This window comes from Xiphophorus maculatus, chromosome 24, assembly GCF_002775205.1.
Source record: "Xiphophorus maculatus strain JP 163 A chromosome 24, X_maculatus-5.0-male, whole genome shotgun sequence".
NCBI lineage: Eukaryota > Metazoa > Chordata > Actinopteri > Cyprinodontiformes > Poeciliidae > Xiphophorus > Xiphophorus maculatus.
This window is the reverse complement of record NC_036466.1, coordinates 13,537,873-13,557,058: the sequence shown is the minus strand read 5'-3', so window position 1 is coordinate 13,557,058 and position 19,186 is coordinate 13,537,873. Positions and strand designations below refer to the sequence as shown.

General features: G+C 43.7%; 3 protein-coding genes across 13 annotated transcripts in view; 1 reads left to right on the top strand and 2 right to left on the bottom strand.

Moving 5' to 3' along the window:
• The first annotated feature begins 534 nt into the window (after window positions 1-534).
• Window positions 535-2,610, top strand: LOC111607695 (chromosome alignment-maintaining phosphoprotein 1-like). Its single transcript, XM_023330006.1, has 3 exons — window positions 535-701; window positions 1,067-1,999; window positions 2,085-2,610. The coding sequence occupies exons 2-3, from the start codon at window positions 1,072-1,074 to the stop codon at window positions 2,444-2,446; spliced, it is 1,290 nt and encodes a 429-aa protein (XP_023185774.1). The 5' UTR covers window positions 535-701; window positions 1,067-1,071; the 3' UTR covers window positions 2,447-2,610.
• Window positions 2,611-2,704: 94 nt separating this feature from the next.
• On the bottom strand, window positions 2,705-6,729 carry fbxo3 (F-box protein 3). Its single transcript, XM_014474281.2, has 12 exons — window positions 6,580-6,729; window positions 5,480-5,569; window positions 5,231-5,394; window positions 5,047-5,161; window positions 4,774-4,978; window positions 4,648-4,693; window positions 4,497-4,581; window positions 4,035-4,157; window positions 3,836-3,951; window positions 3,657-3,764; window positions 3,494-3,576; window positions 2,705-3,397 (listed from the first exon to the last, which is right to left on the bottom strand). Exons 1-12 carry the CDS (start codon window positions 6,669-6,671, stop codon window positions 3,266-3,268), a joined length of 1,359 nt encoding a protein of 452 aa, XP_014329767.1. The 5' UTR covers window positions 6,672-6,729; the 3' UTR covers window positions 2,705-3,265.
• Window positions 6,730-8,745: 2,016 nt separating this feature from the next.
• LOC102218766 (NLR family CARD domain-containing protein 3-like) overlaps window positions 8,746-19,186 on the bottom strand; it is a 45,728-nt gene continuing 35,287 nt past the window's right edge. For 9 of the 11 annotated variants that reach the window (XM_023329677.1, XM_023329679.1, XM_023329678.1 and 6 more), the window contains 3 exons: window positions 17,520-17,693; window positions 9,961-10,134; window positions 9,300-9,456 (listed from right to left, as the gene is read on the bottom strand). In XM_023329677.1, coding sequence (XP_023185445.1) covers window positions 9,300-9,456; window positions 9,961-10,134; window positions 17,520-17,693 — 505 coding nt within the window. Of the gene's footprint in view, window positions 8,788-9,299; window positions 9,457-9,960; window positions 10,135-17,519; window positions 17,694-19,186 lie in introns of those variants that run through there. The other 2 variants (XM_023329681.1, XM_023329686.1) reach the window with 2 other exon arrangements.

Sequence of the window (19,186 nt, the reverse complement as noted above, 5' to 3'; positions counted from 1 at the left end):
ACAAACAGCTTTTATTATTTTAATATTTGTTGTTTCCAATTAAAAATGGTTTTATGCTTTTGGCATCTTGTTTTCTATTCATCTGAGTTTGACTGAAAGAAATAGATATTTAATCTATTCTCAGCGAAAAGTGGAGAATTCTCCAAGTTTAATAATTTTATTGAAAATTATTTAATTTAAATGGTTTTAGATTAATTAATTTTATGGAAAATGTTCATACGACATTCTCACACTCATGTTACACAAAGATATAAAAAGCTAATAATATTAGGTAATAAACTAAAGTAGTAATGTAGAAGTAAAACCCAGATACATACATGTGTAATTAAAGCACTTATAAAGGATTTAAAGGACACAAAGTTAGCCGAGAAAATGTAATTAAGTTATTAACTATATTTTATTAAATAACGGTATTGAAGATAAGAAACGTTAAACTTGTGGTTAGACCTCCGTCCAGTTGGTGGCGGTAATACACCAAGATTGTAAGCTGCCAATAAACCTTATAGCAGAAGAAGACGTTGGAGATCTCGCGATGTTTGGGTTCTGTTTTGTGATTGGCTGCGCAGGAAGTAAATACAGCAGTGCATCAGGTAACCCTCGGTGGGTTACAACAGACATTTGACTTCAAACCAGTGAAAACTAGTCCTCTATACTGGTTTCACTGGTCCAACGCAGACAAATAGAGGCAGCAGCGCGGAGAGGTGGGTAACAAGCGTGTTTAAAGGGATGGTTTTAACGGCTGTTAGCATGTTAGCTTAGCTCCGTTGGTGCTGTACCGTTATTACACTGTAGTCACATCACCGGGATTCATTTAATGGAAAAATAAACATAAACCACAAAAAAGGAGGTAATTCAGCTACACAATGATTAAATCAGTTCTTTTAACGTATAGGAAGAACCATATATGGACTGAGGCTACTTTAATCTGCTCACTGATTGAAAACAAAACCAACTACTTATGAATTAATTAATTTTATACTAATAATGACTTTAATTTAACTGTGTTGGTCATTTCTGTTTAAATATTGAAGTTTGTGGTTATAATACCTCTGCTGGTGTTTCCCAGCAACCATGTCCGTCTTCATCCACACCCGGGGCGAGGCGGGCGGCGGGGTGGCCGCCCACCTCCGGTGCTCTCACTGCGGCCACCTGTCCAAGAGCCACGCCCAGCAGCTGGCCCACCTGGCGGCGTCACACCCCACGTGCCTGGATGACGTGGCCGTGGGTCGCCTTGGCAACATCCTGATGTACCAGAGCAGCGCGAGGCTCTTCCACTGCTCTGAATGCTTCCACACCTGTAAGGACTTCAGCAAGCTGTACAAACACATCATCGCCCGGCACTGCATGGTGGAGAAGGAGGAAGAGGGAGGAGGAGGAGGAGAGGAGGGACAGGAAGCAGAGGAGGTGGAAGGAAGGAAGGATGAAGAAAAGCTGGAGGGTCCGAAAAGAAAGAGGAGCAGTGATGAAGAGGAGGAGGACAGCCCTGAAAATAAAAAGAAGTGTGAAGATGGAGAGAAAGCAGCTGCTGAAAGGAAGCAGGTTGAGAAAGAGGAGGGAAAGATGAAGAGTGAGGAGGAAGAGGAGATAAAGAAGAATGAGGAGGAGAAGGAGGAGGGGAAGAGGAAGAACAAGGAGGAAGAGGGGAAGCGGAAGAGTAAGGAGGAGGAGCAGTGTGAGGGGAAGGCCGGTGAGGAGGAGAAGCAGTACGTTCTGACGTTCGACGGCGTTCTGTTCCACTGTAAGATCTGCGGTTGGAGCCACAGGCAGCGCTCCGTCTCCGTCAGCCACATCGTTCGCAAACACGAGATCCCCAAGAGTTACGCCAGCCACGCCCTGGCCAAGAGCCGGCAGCTGCAGACGGGCCGGGCCGAGGAGGAGGACGGCGCCGGGATGAGCGAGGAGCTGATGAAGGAGGAGATGGAGGTGGCGGCGCGGTGGGTGGGCTCCGTCTCCCACCGCTTCGTCTGCCTCGTCTGCAACTGGAAGAGCAAACTGAAAGGTTAGCCAGCTTGGATGTTTTTCCAGATGTTTCAGCCTCTGGATCAGAACCGGGTCATCTCATTCTCTCCCTTTCCTCCCTGCAGGCTTCGTTCTGACCCACATAGAGCGCTACCACGAGGTGGAGCGGCCGTACCGCTGCAGCTCCTGCCCCCAGAGCTTCTTCCTGCCCAGCCGGCTGCAGCAACACGCCCGCACCGCCCACCGGCCCGGCCGCTACGCCTGCCCCTTCTGCTGGTTCCGCTCCGAGGTCCTGGGCGGCTTCAGGAGGCACTGCAGCCGCTGCAGCGCCCGCGAGGAGGAGGAGCTGCCGGGGGAGGAGGAGGAAGAGGAGGAAACGAAGGAGCTGGAGCCGGAGGAGAGGAAGGAGACCAGAGGGATGAGGAGGCGCAGGAGCCTGGGGAGGAGGATGGAGGAGGAAGAGCTGGAGGAGGAGGAGGATGACTAACACTAAATAAACTAGAAACATCTCCATTTTCTATAAAAACTCTGTGAGCGATGTGAGCTGAATGTTTCTGGTGAAAAATGTAGAAACATTTGAAGTCAAATGTAGAAGAAATAAACAGAAGCAGCAGAATAAACTAAAATCCTGCAAAACGCCTAAAGAAAAACTGTTGAAGAGAGAAAATCTTCAGCAATCCAACACAAAGAAAACTAGACATTAGTAGAGAAACATCTAAACTGTAAGGTCACAGCAGGACTCAGATTCACACAATCTGTTTTATTGAACCCAAACATAAAAACTCAGAATCTGCATTCACCCAAAACAGAAGCAGAACGATTTCTAGACAGCAGCAACACTCCAACCCAAACGCTCGTCAAAATCATCACAGAGATCAAAATCACCAATTTAATCTGTCCTGACCCAGATTCTCACCTGAAAATGTGACTTCTACTGAGGTTTTTTAACTTTTTACTCTTTTTATGTAACAAATCAAACATCTCAGAAAAAAAAACAAATGAAGATGTAATCCCAGTTTTATCCACTAGATGGTAGATTAAACCCGTTCTCTAAACAACAGGAAACACCTGAAGAGGTTAGCTTCCCTGGCTGCCTGGCAGGTTGAGGAATGTTTTGATTGGTTTGTTACATGAGATGAAAAACCTCGTTTCTTCTTCTTCAACCTAAATCTGGTCAATCAGAAAAACTACAACAGAAGAAGAGAGCTTGTCCTACTCGGATGCAGTTTGGCAACTGGAAGTTCAAGTGATTCAGTTCATGGCTCTGCGGCCGTTAGCGTTAGCGGCCGTTAGCGTTAGCGGTGTCTCAGGTGAACTTGGGACACCGCGAGCTGTCCAGGCTGGACATGTTGATGCCTCTCAGAGCACCAAACCTTCCTCTGCTGTCACCATCGTCTTCGTCGTCGCTGTAGGGATCCGTGTGGCTGGTCGAAGCTTTCTGTTCACAGAAATAAAAGCAGAGAAGAAGAGTGTCAGGTGGTCCAGACTAAAGGAAGAGGAGACAGAAGGGGGGACAGGGGACAAGGTGTCTTACAGATGGAGACTCCGGCTCTCTGTAGGGAGGACAAACCATGTGGAAACGAGGGATGGCCACCTGGAAAACCTCTTCCTTATTGGCTGGAAGACAGAGAGACATCAGACCAATCATCCCAGCACACTGTGTGTGTGTGTGTGTGTGAAGAGCAGCAGAGCGCCACCTAGTCTGTGGAAGGTGTAGTGACCCTCCATGAACTCCGACGGCGTAGAGAAGGTGGTGCAGCTGGCGTACTCGTGCACCTTGCCAGGCGTCATGACCGGGAACTCCCCTGCACACACACAGGACACACTCAGCGCCACAGCTGGACCAATCAGAGCACAGCAGGAGGGCCGGGCTTACCGACCACGCCCGGACCAGCAACCTCCTCCACGTTTCCGTCGGAGGTGGTGATCCTCCAGTAGCGGCTGTCCAGCTGACACGCTGCGTCCGGTGAGGCGGTTCTGGACATCTCTATCCTGCAGACAGACAGACAGATGGGTCGACCCGTTAGAACCCCATCAGAACCCGGCCCAGATCTGTGGAGCTGCGGCGGCGCTACCTGATGCGGTACGTGAAGAAGAAGTGCGGCGGGTGGATGGAGGACAGCTCCGGCAGGAAGGAGGTAGAGACGGAGACGGAGATGTCGCCGGTGGTGGCGACGCAGCCCTTCTCATGAGAATACCTGCAGACCCAACAGAGACGGGTCCACTTTCTACCAGAACAACTAGTGACATCTTCTGTTTACAATGAGGCTAATAAATAGTTCATTAGTGTCATTAATTAATTTCTAAATAAATCATTAATAACTGTTTATTATCCATTAATTAAGAGTGAGAAGCAAACTTTGTTCACCTATATTTTAAGTGGAGTTTTTATACTAAACATTTCAAACTACCTTGTAAGAACAATGAGTATTTACAAATATATTTTTAGCATGTATTCTCCTTCTCACCCTTAATTAATTCATAATAACAGTTGTTAATGATTTAAGTGTTTATAGATGAATGGATCACAGACTCACCTGAAGATCTGCTCTTTGATGATGGGAAACTCTCCTGTGACGACGTTGTTGACGTAGCTGCTGAACCAGTCCAGGAAGCTGGAGCCTGCAGACAGGAAGAGAACGTAAACAAAGTCCAGACGCCTCCCAGCCGGAGCGGAGAGCCGCTGACCTGTGATGAACATGTCGATGGCCGACGGGTCCTGAGCCGTTTGGTCCTGGAAAACAGAACCAAACCCGGTCAGAATCATCTCTACGCTTTACTGTGAAAGGACAGGCAGACAGGAAGTGTACGGACAGGGCAGGGGTAGAAGCTCTCTCCCTGCCGGCGGCCCTCAGCGTCCTCCAGCGCCACATACTGGCTGAGGCCGGTATGGAAGCAGAAGGTGAGCGGCAGCGAGCGCCGCATCCCCTTCCTGTGCTGGAAGCCGCCGGCCGCCGTCTCCACGTCCAGCAGCACCTCGGAGCGGTAGTGGTTGGACAGGGACATGCTGCCCATCAGCCTGGAGACACACACTGGTTAGACTGGGAGGGCCAACCAGAGGGACGCGGGTTCTGGCTGGACACCCACCCTGGGATCACCAGCTTCTGGCCGTTGTGGATCCGGTAGGAGCAGCGGTAATCGTCTGGAAGCTTACAGCCGATCTGAGCCTCGATGTCGTCTAGCTCCTCCTCCGTGGCGCCGTCTGCAACAGAGACAGCGATCAGCACGGCGGTGGGCAGAGCATGCTGTGGGTAGCGGCGGGTCGGGTTACCTTTGAGGGAAACGATCATGCGCGGACATCTCTGCTGCAGGAAGCTCTTGAGCTGCTCCCAGGCGTCCTTCAGCTCGGCGTAGTAACGGATGTAGCGACCCAGATCGGCAAAGTAGAGCTTAAAGAGGCTGTACCAGGAGAGGCTGCGCTGCAGCCGCTCCGCACTGCACACACACACACACACACACACACAAACTTCAGGCTCCTGTTGGGTGAAACTGGTTCTGAAGGAAGTGAAGGTGGACCTACTCTGTCAGCAGCCAGTGTTTGCAGCAGTGACGCTTCCACAGTGGGTTGTGTTTGGACAGATCACTGAGCCTCCTGCTGACGTAGCTGCAGCTGCAACAGCAAAAGAGACCAAAAGAGGGCGGGGTTATCCAAGTCTGAAAAAACACAACTTACAGATCCTCACTTATTAGTAATATTAACAGTTCCATCATGGTAAATATAAAATGTTATGAGTCTGGAGGTCTGTGTTGGGCTGGCGACCTGTCTTATAAGATTAATCTCAATCTGATTAATTCTTTAAAAATTAAATGATTACAAAATACTAAGTTATTTATCACTGAGAAATCAACATTTACATAATCACAATATAAAACATTTTAAAATGTATCTTAATAACATAAAAGAACAAGGAGTTTAAAAGAAAAAGGCATAAATACAGACACATAAAAATTAAACCCTGATTAGATCAAACCAAGTAATACATTAACTTTAATGTTTAAACAAAACCACAAATTCACAGGAATAAATTGCATATTTTTACTACATGAAGGTAGAAGACCTCTACTTTAACAGAAACAGCCAATTGGACTTCAGCTGCTTTTTAGCAACATAAGAAAATAACAGGTTTAATGAGGCTGATAAAGTTTCTGACCATGTTCAGGTGGTGGTTTGTTTACTTCCTGTTAATGAAGTTCTGCGTGTTGATCAGCTGTTAGCAGGTACATAACAGTGAATTGTGCATTTCCTGTTTACTTTATATATTCTCTGACATGCTGTTCAACAACCTGCATCGTCCCAGGAGTGTTTTATTCATCACTTTTCCTCCAAACACAGAAGCTACAGCTGTTAGCAGGAAACTAACTGTAAACAAGATCTTTATCTTTTCTTTTAAAGTCGTTTCTTCGTCTCTGCCGGACATGAACGCTTTCAGCTTAGTTTTCAATTTACACCCAAAAGCTATCATCAGCTGACAGTAATTTTATGCATCATGTTTTCGTAGAAATCAAAACAAAAACAGCAGCTAGTTGGAGTGTTAACTAGCCGCTGTTAGCCGCTAGCATGCTGTAGCTAGAAAACAACGTCCGCTTATCGCTTCCGGTCTGCTTGATGCTGATACCTACTGGACCAGGTCTCTGAAGCTCAGGTAGGACAGGACGTGGAGCAGCGGGTCCGAGGGGAGCTGGTCCAGCTGCAACTCCGAGGAGGCTGCCATTGTTAGCAGGAGATCTGGCTGGAAGCAGCGCTGCTGTAGCGCCCCCTGCCGGGAGGAGGATTAAGGAGGCCTTATTCTCTAAGCGGAGATCTTTGGGCTCTGAGTGATGCACCATAGAAGGCTAAGGCTTCCGGTTTGTTTCTAGATCTATTAAACATTTCATGAATGTTAATAATTTTGCTTGAAATAATATTCAAGATTTACAACAAGTTGATAAAAGCAATTCCAGTATCCCTTAAATCTTTACTTAAAGAAGATTTGTGTCACTCCGTAATTTCCCCAGGTCTGAGTTAACTACATATAAAATATAAACAAACAAAAAATACTAAAAAGGTCCCTGATTTTTACAGGTGGCTTACAAAACTATTCATATACCTTGAACATTTCCATATTTTGTCACATTACAACCACAAATATTGGAATTTAATCTTAAAGACCAACACAATTATCAAGTGGAAAGAATATCATACATGATTTAAAATATTTTTTACAAATAAAAAACCGCATGTGATCTCTTTAGCAATAATGTTAAAGTTATTTATTTTTTCAGCCTTGATAAACCTTGGTTATCTTATTTTTCATTCTGTTTCCAAATGTTTCACCTGCAGATATTATCTTTCCCTCTGATTCCTGGTGGAAAAATGGACGAACACGTCATCAGAAACTTTGGAGAAAAAGCTAAATGAGAGCCGACTCCTTTAAACTGTTGAACAATTTAATCAATAGACTCCAACTGTCAGTTTTGAAAACAATCATTTATTATGATCTTGTCATGGCACAAAGAAATTTCACTTTATAATTTGTCATGTTGATACATTTCCACTAAGGTATAAAGTTATTATCTTTGGTTTCCATGGAAAGAATATGAATACAAGCAGAATACTGGAAATTAATCTCATTATCATATTTGACAACATTCATATTCACAGTCTCTATAGAAATGTAGTAACTGAAAAAACTCTACATTTAATTAAAATCCTCACAGAAATATTAATTGTGGATAATTTTTAAAATATTAGCCAACTGTAGTAAATAAAATATTATTTTGTTTCTGTCTTTACCAGGCTCGCTCTCTACCGCCATCCTGTGGTCAAAGTCTGTAGATACACACTAAAATCCTTCAGACTAGTTTAATGATGAATGAGATTAATGATAAAACTGAGCAAATATTAATTAACTGAAGGAAAGATGCTGCTGTTCAGGAAATAACACAGTAGAAGAACCTTCTCAGTGGAAATTTAAAGCCATTTTCATTGACTGAGAAAGAAAATCTACAACAACAACAAGACGTTTCATTGGAGGACAAAAGAAAATGGAGTCAAGATGAAGATATGAACATGAACAGAGGATCTTTGTAGAGGAAGGAAGGAACCAGGAAGTTGAGATCTAGTTTAGAGGAAAGAGTTTTCTGACTGAGGGCAACATTTAGACGGAGAAACATTTCTATGAAGTTCTGCAGGAAGAACAGAGAAAATCCTTCAAAGCAGATATGAAAGTCTCTGAAGTGTTTCCAATGCTACCAAAGGTAAAGCTGCAGCAGATGAAACTTTATCTTTATTAAGATTTAGATTTGACCTTCAGAAAGACAGAAATAAAACTATTTGATTTAAAATCATGAAGAAAATCTTCATTCTCTGATTGAATAAACCATCACTGACTCATTGACCTGCTTGCAGATAAAATGAGCTTCATGACGCAAATATCTGCAAAAAACATCTAATAAGATGAAAACGTCCAGAAACTGAATCAGGATGAAGCAAATGCAGCCTGGGAACTGTTAATATTAATATTAATAATAATTAATATTTCTGGTTCCAGGATGAAAATGAATCGGAGAGAAAAAAGATCAACTTTCCAGTTGAATCCAGTTCAGATCAAAACTCCATGAAGCCTCTAAATGGAGCCCAGTTTGAATTGGATCTTTATTGATCCAAAGAGACAAACAATATCAGACACTAAATGACAACATGAGAAAATAAACAGGAGGGAAACCTTGGAGGTCAGAGGTCATCATCATGATCCAGTCAGAGTCTCTTTAGACTCAAACTGCTGCAGCTTCAACCTCTGAGGATCAGCAGGACACTGAGACCATTTTCTACTTTACTGAGATCAGAACCTGCAGAGAGAAGAAGGAAGGAGAGAGCAGATCAGTGAGTGTTTCCAGCCTCTCTCCAGCAGCAGTCAGTGACGCAGCACATCCACTAGATGGTTTCCAGGCTGCAGTCAGACTGATCTCAGAGCTGTGACCAAGATGAACCTGATCAGTTGTTTCCTGTTGAACTGAGAGAACAAACAGATCTGAGATCAGATCTGCTGCTGCCACAGTTTGATGGATGAGGACCACTGTCTCTAGACATGTTGGACGGCTGGACGCTGGAGTCCAGCTGGACTTCCTGGAGACATGGACACAGCAACAACACTCATCTTCACACCAACACAAACAGGAACACAGCAAGCTGCTGCTCCTCTGATTGGCTGATTGCTGTCTCTGTGTCCAATCAGGAAGCCTGAACCATTCTCCTCCCACTGAGAAGCTGCAGCTTTACTGGGAACACTGGATCTTTGCTTTGATGCTAACTGGTTTAGTTCAATATGCTGAGAGCAGCTGGACTCACTACAAACATTTACTTACTTTACAGTCTTTACAAGACGCTTCAGCTGCCGAACATCTGAATCCTTCAGGTTATTGTGTCTCAGGTCCAGTTCTGTCAGACGGGTCGGGTTGGACTTCAGAGTTGAGGCCAAATAATCACAGCTGATCTTTGACAAACTGCAGTGATACAAACTGAATAAAGAATAAAAGATGTGAGCTGAAGCCAACAGGATGCAGGTTAACCAGTCCAACAGAACCAGTTAAAGATTCTCATCAATATTAATGCCAACAAGCTGCTGCTTCAATAAAGACCTGCTGACTTCAGAACCAGAACCAGAACCTGGTACTGGGTCATGTTGTGTTGGAGGATTTTAGTCAGTAAAATCATTCCAGGTTCTGATCAAAATGTTGAAGCATCAATCATTGATTATTGATTTGTTCCTGTCAGATTCCAGGAATTCAATTTTCTAGACAGGGTTGAATGACCTTTGACCTGCTTCACATGAGGGGGATTTCTACACACTGGGGGTCCGAATGCTGTCCTGTTCTGACCTCAGATCAGCAGGTCCAACTCAGTTACACAGAGGGACTAAATTAAACTCTGGATCCAAGTCCAGGAACAAACTCAGAAAATATTTATTAGAACAGAAGAAATTAATTTGATTTATGATCAATTATATATAATTATTAAAATACCTCAATGTCTCCAGTCTGCAGCCTTCAGTCTGTAGAAAACCACAGAGCTCCTTCACTCCAGAATCTTCCAGGTTGGCGCTGTCCAGGTCCAGTTCTCTCAGATGGGTCGGGTTGAACTTCAGAGCTGAGAACAGAGAAGTCCAGCTGGTCTTTGACAAAATGCATTCCTGGAACCTGAATAAAGAATAAAAGATGTGAGCTGAAGCCAACAGGATGCAGGTTAAAACTGAAATATCAACAAATAAATAATAAAAATGTAGAAAATTAATTTCCCTGAATGTAAAAGAAACATGATGAACTGATTCTAACATCTGATCCAGTCAAACTGGTTTAAAGAGTCCAAACCAGCAGAACCAGAACATTTGATCCAAAAAGAAACTCAAAGTTTTTCTAAAAGTTTCTCAGGATCTTAAACTCAGTCGATGTTTTTTCTCTCTCCATGTTTCCTTCCAGGCTCTGTATTAGCCGACTGCTCTGTACCATCATTTATCTACTGAGATATTTTATGTCTCCAGTTTTTGTTCATTAATCTATTAATGATGTTTTCTTGCTGGTTGTATTTTAACTGCAGCTCATTGCTAAGTATAACAGATGTAAACGGGTTTATTTCAATCCGTCTAATTCAGCGTTTTACAATATCCATTACAGCTCACATTCTGAAAGTTGATCATTTTCTCATTTTGTGCTGATTCAGTTACTGAACTATCAACTAGAAAATATTTAGTCTTTTCTCTGTCAGATTGATGAGGGTCATTTAGTTCAAGTTCTGAATCCTTCATCAGAGACGGCTGCAGAAATGGGAACATTATCATAAAGGATAAACCAGATTGTGAAGATGAATCATTTTAAATCTATTTTCCAGGTAAACCACATGAGAATGATTTCAGTGAACTGCTGAAGCTTGTTGCATACAAAGCATTACAAAGCTAAGATCTCACTTCCTGTCCTACAAAATAAGAGCTGAATCAAGATGTTTGAACAAAATGACTTTAACACCATAACCTTCACAAAGTCAGTATTTACTGCAGGACAGTTAATTAATTATCTTTCTATTATTTATGTCTCCTTAATGTCCAGGAACTCTGCCAGAAGACTGTGGTCATCCTGATAGAGTCTGACTGTCAGAACAAACTCAGATTTTCCTCTGGAAGCTGCTCTCAGTGGTTGGGAGGACGACTGACTTAGAATCTGTTCCATTAGTGGAATTGACACTAAAATGGAAACTCATCATTTGCTTCCATTTTGTTTTGCTTCCTGCCAACATCAAACTCCTGCATGTGCTGCAGCTCCATATGAGCAGGCAGTCAAGTCCCCAGAAAGCTTCCCTGTTTCTAGGAACCATTTCATCCAGAGTTAGTCGACTTTCTCTGTCCATCTCTGTCAGACTGTGAACCTTTAGTCTGAGCATGTGGAGAACCTGTCCTAACACACCTGCTTCAGATTCATTTGCTGCAGTCTTTGCTGGTTCTGATGTCTGGGAGTAGAATACTCATGTCCTGAAGAACCTGCAGCCTGTTGAGCTGTGATGGCTGCAGTTACAGCCACACAAATGTGGTAATATTCACTCTCACCACACGCAATAAGTTCATTTCACTTATATTTGGATTTCTTTAAGTTTAGGATTTAATTTACAGAATAACTGGTTTTGTTTAGAAAGCAACACATCACATTGTATTCTAGAATAAGTGCGCACATTTTAGTTTACATTGTTGTGTTTGCTTGATTTAATCTTTGTTTTGTTTTTGAGTTTAAGTGCTGGCTGCCCAATCCTTAGGAGAGCAGAGAGGTGGAGAAGGGGTGGAGCAAGCCAGCTGAGACTGCAAATTGGTTCACACCATTACTCATCATCCAGAGGGGGGGAATGGGATTTGCTATGTTAGTTTCAGTTAGGTTTCTGTGTATTTTCCCCTTTGTGTTTTGTATGTGGCCTGATCAGCCAGTATTTAAGTCCCCTTTTGTCTCTGTTTGGGAGGTCTGTTTTTTGAGTTAGTCTGAGTTGATGTCTGTTACTTTGACCTCTTTTATGGGCCCAAATTTTGTCATTTTTTCTATTATTTACCCAAGTTTTGTTTTGGGTTAAATAAAACAATTATTTTTGACTTTGAACCGGTGCCTGGCTGTTCTTTAACTGCTCGGTCCATCACAGTGGTGTCAGGAGTGGGATCTTGCAGTTAAAGGCACCGGTTATTGTTTTTTTAGTAGTCCTCTTCCTCCTCTTACCAAGCCATGCAAAGAGCAGGAAGGAGTGCCAAAAAACTGTGCAGGAGGTTGGAGAGGAAAAAGGAGCCTCTGGAGGGGTGGATAGCACTGAGGGTAAGGAGCCAACAATATCAGAAGTAATTTCCATTCTTCGTTCTCATATGGGCCAGCAGGAAGCCCAGGAAACAAGACGGAGGGAGGAGTTTAATCGGCAGGAACAGCGCTTCAGAGCACTGCGACACCAATTTCAGCTGCTACAGGTGGAAGTGCAAGCGCGTACCCCCCTTGCTCCTGAGCCTCGATTGGATGAGTCACAACAATCCGATGCAGAATCAAGTGAAGGTGATGACCATACCTGCGGCAATAATGAGCAAATATATGCTCCCTCAGGTCAGTTTCACTCTCATGAACCCAGACTTGAAAAACTGACGGATGAGGATGACATTGAACATTTTTTAACAACATTTGAACGCATGGCTCTAGTTTGCCGGTGGAAAAAAGCAGATTGGGTTTTTTACCTGATTCCATTACTCACTGGCAAAGCAAGAGCTGCGTATGTTCACATGGACATGGATGACTCTCTGGATTATTATAAAGTTAAAGAAGCGGTGCTTCGAAAGTACGACATTAATCCTGAAACATATAGATTGAGATTTCGATCATTGGAAGTAAAACCTGAGGAGAATCCAAAAGAATTGTATGCAAGATTGAAGGACTTGTATGGAAAGTGGATGATGCCAAGACAAAAAACTGTGCAGGAGGTTGGAGAGATCATCATTTTAGAACAATATTTAAGAATGCTGTCTCCTGAGTTGCAGATATGGATTAAAGAACACAATCCAAAATCGGCTGCAGAGGCTGCCCAGCTGGCTGACGTGTTTGTGGCAGCACGGACAAAAAGGACAACCCTGGAGTCAAAAAGCATGGAAGTTGAGGGAGGTTGCAAGACCTGTTCCCCATTACCAAAAGGCAGGGGTGAGTAAACCTCTAAAGGGCCAATCATGGAATGCTTTATCAAGAGTCCCAGCCAAAACAGTGATTTGTTATTTGTGTGGGATGGAAGGACACACAAAACCAATGTGCCCAAAGAACTCCACCAAAATAACACAAATGTGTTTTGTGCCCAGACAAAGTATGGACTCCAAAGGGGAGTCTAGTTTAAGAACGACCTCAATTGAAGTTGAGGGTAAACAATTAGAGGCACTCGTTGACTCAGGAAGTACTCAAACTCTGGTGCACAGAGACTTTGTTCCAGCAAATAAGGTTAATGTGGAAACAATCCCTGTCCGCTGCATTCATGGAGATGAGTTGTTGTATCCAACAGCAGACTTGTATATTAAAGTACAAGACCAACTTTATCTTCTAAATATTGGTGTGGCTGAGAATTTGCCATTTCCAGCAGTGCTGGGTCAAGACCTGCCTGTGTTGGGTGATTTATTGAACTCCAGCAAAATGTGTAACATTGCATTAACCAGATCTCGGGCTAAAAAGAGAGAGGAGTTTATACAACCACTCTGTGCCTTGCCTTTTTATGATGCGGACCTGGAGACCACACCCGGGAAGTCTCGCAAGTCCCGCAGACAGCGACGGCAAGAGAAATTTCAACACGCTGTTAAGTCACCTTCTAGCTCTGAGCCTGAGTTACCAATGGGGCTTAAAATCCCTGCTAACATTAGAGAATTGCAGCACAGCGATCCAGCCCTAACATCTTTATTTCAGAAAGCAGAGGGAAATAAAAATCCTGAACGAGGTTTGAACGGCCTGGGTGAATTTTTGCTGAAAGATGGCATCTTATATCGTCAGCAGGGGTCAGCATTGCAGTTAGTGGTTCCTGAACCAGTCCAGAAGGTGGTGCTGTCTTTAGGACATTCCATTCCATGGGCTGGCCATCTTGGAAAGCACAAGACACTGGCCCGCATCAGAAAATATTTTGATTGGCCTGGAATACGATCTGATGTGACTCTGTTCTGCAAAAGCTGCCCTCAGTGCCAAAAGTCTTCCCTAAAAATTCCCCCCAGAGCTCCTCTTCAGTCTTTGCCAGTCATCAACACCCCATTTGAGCGGATGGGAATGGACATTGTTGGCCCCCTAGAAAGAAGTAAATCAGGTAATCGTTACATGCTGGTGATCCTGGATTATGCGACAAAATATCCAGAGGTTTTTCCTTTGAAATCAATAAAAGCTAAAGCAGTTGCCTTCTGTCTCATACAGCTCTTCTCACGAGTTGGGTTTCCAACTGAAATTCTCACCGACTGTGGAACTAATTTTCTGTCCACTTTGTTGAAGCAGGTGTACCAACTCCTAGGAATTAAGAGCCTAAAGACTACTCCATATCACCCTCAGACAGATGGCCTGACAGAGCGCTTCAATCAGACCTTGAAGCAAATGTTGCGCAAGTTTGTCAATGAAACCGGCACAGATTGGGACCAGTGGCTACCTTATCTTCTCTTTGCATATAGAGAAGTGCCACAGGCCTCTACTGGTTTTTCACCTTTTGAATTGCTGTATGGCTATGAAGTCCGGGGTCCCTTATCTCTGTTAAGAGAGACATGGGAGGGTGACAAAGAAAGATCTCAAGCTGTAGATATTGTCTCTTATGTTGTCCAGATGCGGGAACGACTGGAAAAGATGATGGCATTGGCCCAAGCTCATAAGGAAGAAGCACAGAAACATCAGAAAAACTGGTATGACCAGTCAGCTCGCCAGAGGTCTTTCAGCCCTGGCCAGAAAGTGCTGGTGCTCCTTCCTAGTGCTGACAGTAAACTGTTGGCAAAATGGCAAGGTCCGTATGAAATCCAGAGCAAACTGGGGCCAACAACCTACAAGATTGCCATTCCAGATCAGCCCCGTTCCACCAGGGTGCTCCATGTCAACCTGCTTAAAGAATGGGTAGAAAAGCCAAAGGCAGATGTTTTTCTTATTCAGGATGTGACAGAGGAAGAGGAGGAGGATGACCAGTACCTGCCAAAGCCCTCACCTCAATCGCTGGATCTGGACCACCTCTCGGAAGAAAAGCAGGCTCAGGTGAGAAATCTGTGCACCCCAAACATGTTTCAGGGAAATCCTGGTAAAACGGACCTTGTCCAACATGACATTGTATTAAAAGATGGAGCTTCTGTGAGAAGACTGAGTTACAGAATACCTGAGCGTCTGTTGGTTTCACTGAAAGAGGAAGTTGATCTGATGCTGTCACTCGGAATCATTGAACCATCAAGAAGTGAATGGTGCCACCCAGTGGTCTTGGTGCCGAAGAAGGACGGCAGCCTACGGTTCTGCATTGATTTCAGGTATTTGAATGGAATAACACAATTTGATTCATATCCAGCCCCCCGCATCGATAATATGGTTGAGCGGATTGGGAAGGCTAGATATCTAACAACCATAGATCTCTGCAAAGGTTATTGGCAGGTACCCCTGACGGAGCAGTCAAAAGAACTTACTGCTTTCCGGACCCCATGGGGCCTGTTCCAGTTTAACGTCATGCCATTTGGACTACATGGTGCCCCGGCAACATTCCAGAGATTGATGGATCAGGTACTATCTGACATGTCTGATTTTGCTGCAGCCTACCTTGATGACATAGTCATTTTCAGTGCTACCTGGGAAGATCATCTGAAACATTTGGAGAAGGTGTTGGAGCGACTTCAATCTGCAGGGTTGACTATTAATCCAGCCAAGTGTACAATTGCCAAGTCTGAAACTGAGTACCTGGGGTTTGTTATAGGAAATGGAGTGATAAAGCCTCAAATAAATAAAATTACAGCTATAGAGTCCTGCCCTCTGCCTGAGACCAGAAAACAGTTAAGATCTTTTCTGGGTATGGCAGGGTTCTATCATCGGTTTATCCCTCATTTCTCAGCCAGGGCCGCGTTATTAACGGATCTCACTGGTTCAAGAAGCCCCAATAAGATCCTCTGGACAGAGGAGGCCAGAACCGCTTTTCAGGACCTGCGGCAATCTCTGAGTAAGAGCCCAGTCCTGCACAGCCCTGAATTTGAGAGACCTTTTATTCTACAGACTGATGCCTCTGAGAGAGGTTTGGGAGCTGTTCTGCTGCAGGGACCCCCTGGAGAGCGCCATCCAGTGGCTTTTATTAGCCGCAAGCTGTTTCCAAGGGAAATACGATATTCAACCATTGAGAAAGAGGCACTAGCCATTAAATGGGCCCTGGACTCATTCAAATACTACCTTCTTGGCAGAGAGTTCACCTTAGAGACTGACCATAAAGCTCTCCAATGGATAGAGAAGATGAGAGATACCAATGGAAGGATTACGCGATGGTACCTTGCCATCCAGCCATTTCGATTCACCATCCACCATATCCCCGGCAAGGACAACTGCATCGCAGACTGTCTCTCTCGCTGTCCCAGTGAGAGATCTGAAGAGGGGGAATGTGTGATGGCTGCAGTTACAGCCACACAAATGTGGTAATATTCACTCTCACCACACGCAATAAGTTCATTTCACTTATATTTGGATTTCTTTAAGTTTAGGATTTAATTTACAGAATAACTGGTTTTGTTTAGAAAGCAACACATCACATTGTATTCTAGAATAAGTGCGCACATTTTAGTTTACATTGTTGTGTTTGCTTGATTTAATCTTTGTTTTGTTTTTGAGTTTAAGTGCTGGCTGCCCAATCCTTAGGAGAGCAGAGAGGTGGAGAAGGGGTGGAGTAAGCCAGCTGAGACTGCAAATTGGTTCACACCATTACTCATCATCCAGAGGGGGGGAATGGGATTTGCTATGTTAGTTTCAGTTAGGTTTCTGTGTATTTTCCCCTTTGTGTTTTGTATGTGGCCTGATCAGCCAGTATTTAAGTCCCCTTTTGTCTCTGTTTGGGAGGTCTGTTTTTTGAGTTAGTCTGAGTTGATGTCTGTTACTTTGACCTCTTTTATGGGCCCAAATTTTGTCATTTTTTCTATTATTTACCCAAGTTTTGTTTTGGGTTAAATAAAACAATTATTTTTGACTTTGAACCGGTGCCTGGCTGTTCTTTAACTGCTCGGTCCATCACATGAGCTCAGAGAAAAACTCAGTTGTCTGGATTTTTCAGACGAAGCTGAAGTTGGTTTCTGATTGCAGCTTCTGATCCAGGAAATGGATAAAGGGCGATTCCACCTAATTTAATCTACTATCAGCATCTTTAATCTACTAGAGTTAAAACACTACAACACCTCGACTCTTTAAACCTGGACTGGATGATTATCAACTAATAGCAGAAGATTTAAAACTAAGTGTGAAATATGTGGATCTTCAATAAAGGGAGATTTCATTCTCTCTCTTTTTGCACCTTGACCTTTGACCTGCTTCACATATAATTATTCACAGAAATATCAATAATTATATAATTAAAATACCTCAATGTCTCCAGTCTGCAGCCTTCAGTCTGTAGAAAACCACAGAGCTCCTTCACTACAGAATCTTCCAGGTTGGTGCTGATCAGGCCCAGTTCTGTCAGATGGGTCGGGTTGGACTTCAGAGCTGAGAACAGAGAAGTCCAGCTGGTCTCTGACAAACTGCAGCCCCTCAATCTGAATAAAGAATAAAAGATGTGAGCTGAAGCCAACAGGATGCAGGTTAAAACTGAAATATCAACAAATAAATAATAAAAATGTAGAAAATTAATTTCCCTGAATGTAAAAGAAACATGATGAACTGATTCTAACATCTGATCCAGTCAAACTGGTTTAAAGAGTCCAAACCAGCAGAACCAGAACATTTGATCCAAAAAGAAACTCAAAGTTTTTCTAAAAGTTTCTCAGGATCTTAAACTCAGTCGATGTTTTTCTCTCTCCATGTTTCCTTCCAGGCTCTGTATTAGCCGACTGCTCTGTACCATCATTTATCTACTGAGATATTTTATGTCTCCAGTTTTTGTTCATTAATCTATTAATGATGTTTTCTTGCTGGTTGTATTTTAACTGCAGCTCATTGCTAAGTATAACAGATGTAAACGGGTTTATTTCAATCCGTCTAATTCAGCGTTTTACAATATCCATTACAGCTCACATTCTGAAAGTTGATCATTTTCTCATTTTGTGCTGATTCAGTTACTGAACTATCAACTAGAAAATATTTAGTCTTTTCTCTGTCAGATTGATGTGGGTCATTTAGTTCAAGTTCTGAATCCTTCATCAGAGACGGCTGCAGAAATGGGAACATTATCATAAAGGATAAACCAGATTGTGAAGATGAATCATTTTAAATCTATTTTCCAGGTAAACCACATGAGAATGATTTCAGTGAACTGCTGAAGCTTGTTGCATACAAAGCATTACAAAGGTAAAATCTCACTTCCTGTCCTACAAAATAAAAGCTGAATCAAGATGTTTGAACAAAATGACTTTAACACCATAACCTTCACAGAGTCAGTATTTACTGCAGGACTGTTAATTAATTATCTTTCTATTATTTATGTCTCCTTAATGTCCAGGAACTCTGCCAGAAGACTGTGGTCATCCTGATAGAGTCTGACTGTCAGAACAAACTCAGATTTTCCTCTGGAAGCTGCTCTCAGTGGTTTGGAGGACGACTGACTTGGAATTCATTCATTCGTTCGTTCGTTCGTTCCTTCGTTCCTTCCTTCCTTCCTTCCTTCCTTCCTTCCTTCCTTCCATCCATCCATCCATCCATCCATCCATCCATCCATCCACTTCCGCTTCTCCGAGGTCGGGTCGCGGGGGTAGCAGCTTCAGAAGGGAGGCCCAGACTTCCCTCTCCCTGGCCACTTCTTCAAGCTCTTCTGGGGGAATCCCGAGGCGTTCCCAGGCCAGCTGAGAGACGTAGTCCCTCCAGCGTGTCCTGGGTCTTCCCCGGGGCCTCCTCCCGGTGGGACGTGCCCGGAGCACCTCACCAGGGAGGCGTCCAGGAGGCATCCTGACCAGATGCCCAAGCCACCTCAACTGGCTCCTCTCGATGTGAAGGAGCAGCGGCTCTACTCTGAGTCCCTCCCGGATGACTGAGCTTCTCACCCTATCTCTAAGGGAGAGCCCAGACACCCTATGGAGAAAACCCATTTTGGCCG

What these genes read in the sequence shown, in the direction of transcription:
- LOC111607695 (XM_023330006.1), top strand. Translation starts at nt 1,072, where the DNA reads ATGTCCGTCTTCATCCACACCCGGGGCGAGGCGGGCGGCGGGGTGGCC. An exon ending in CTGGAAGAGCAAACTGAAAG is followed by an intron (nt 2,000 to 2,084) that starts GTTAGCCAGCTT and finishes TCCTCCCTGCAG; the next exon opens with GCTTCGTTCTGACCCACATA.
- fbxo3 (XM_014474281.2), bottom strand. Translation starts at nt 6,671, where the DNA reads ATGGCAGCCTCCTCGGAGTTGCAGCTGGACCAGCTCCCCTCGGACCCG. An exon ending in TGCTGGTCCGGGCGTGGTCG is followed by an intron (nt 3,765 to 3,835) that starts GTAAGCCCGGCC and finishes GTGTGTGTGCAG; the next exon opens with GGGAGTTCCCGGTCATGACG. An exon ending in CTACACCTTCCACAGACTAG is followed by an intron (nt 3,577 to 3,656) that starts GTGGCGCTCTGC and finishes TCTGTCTTCCAG; the next exon opens with CCAATAAGGAAGAGGTTTTC.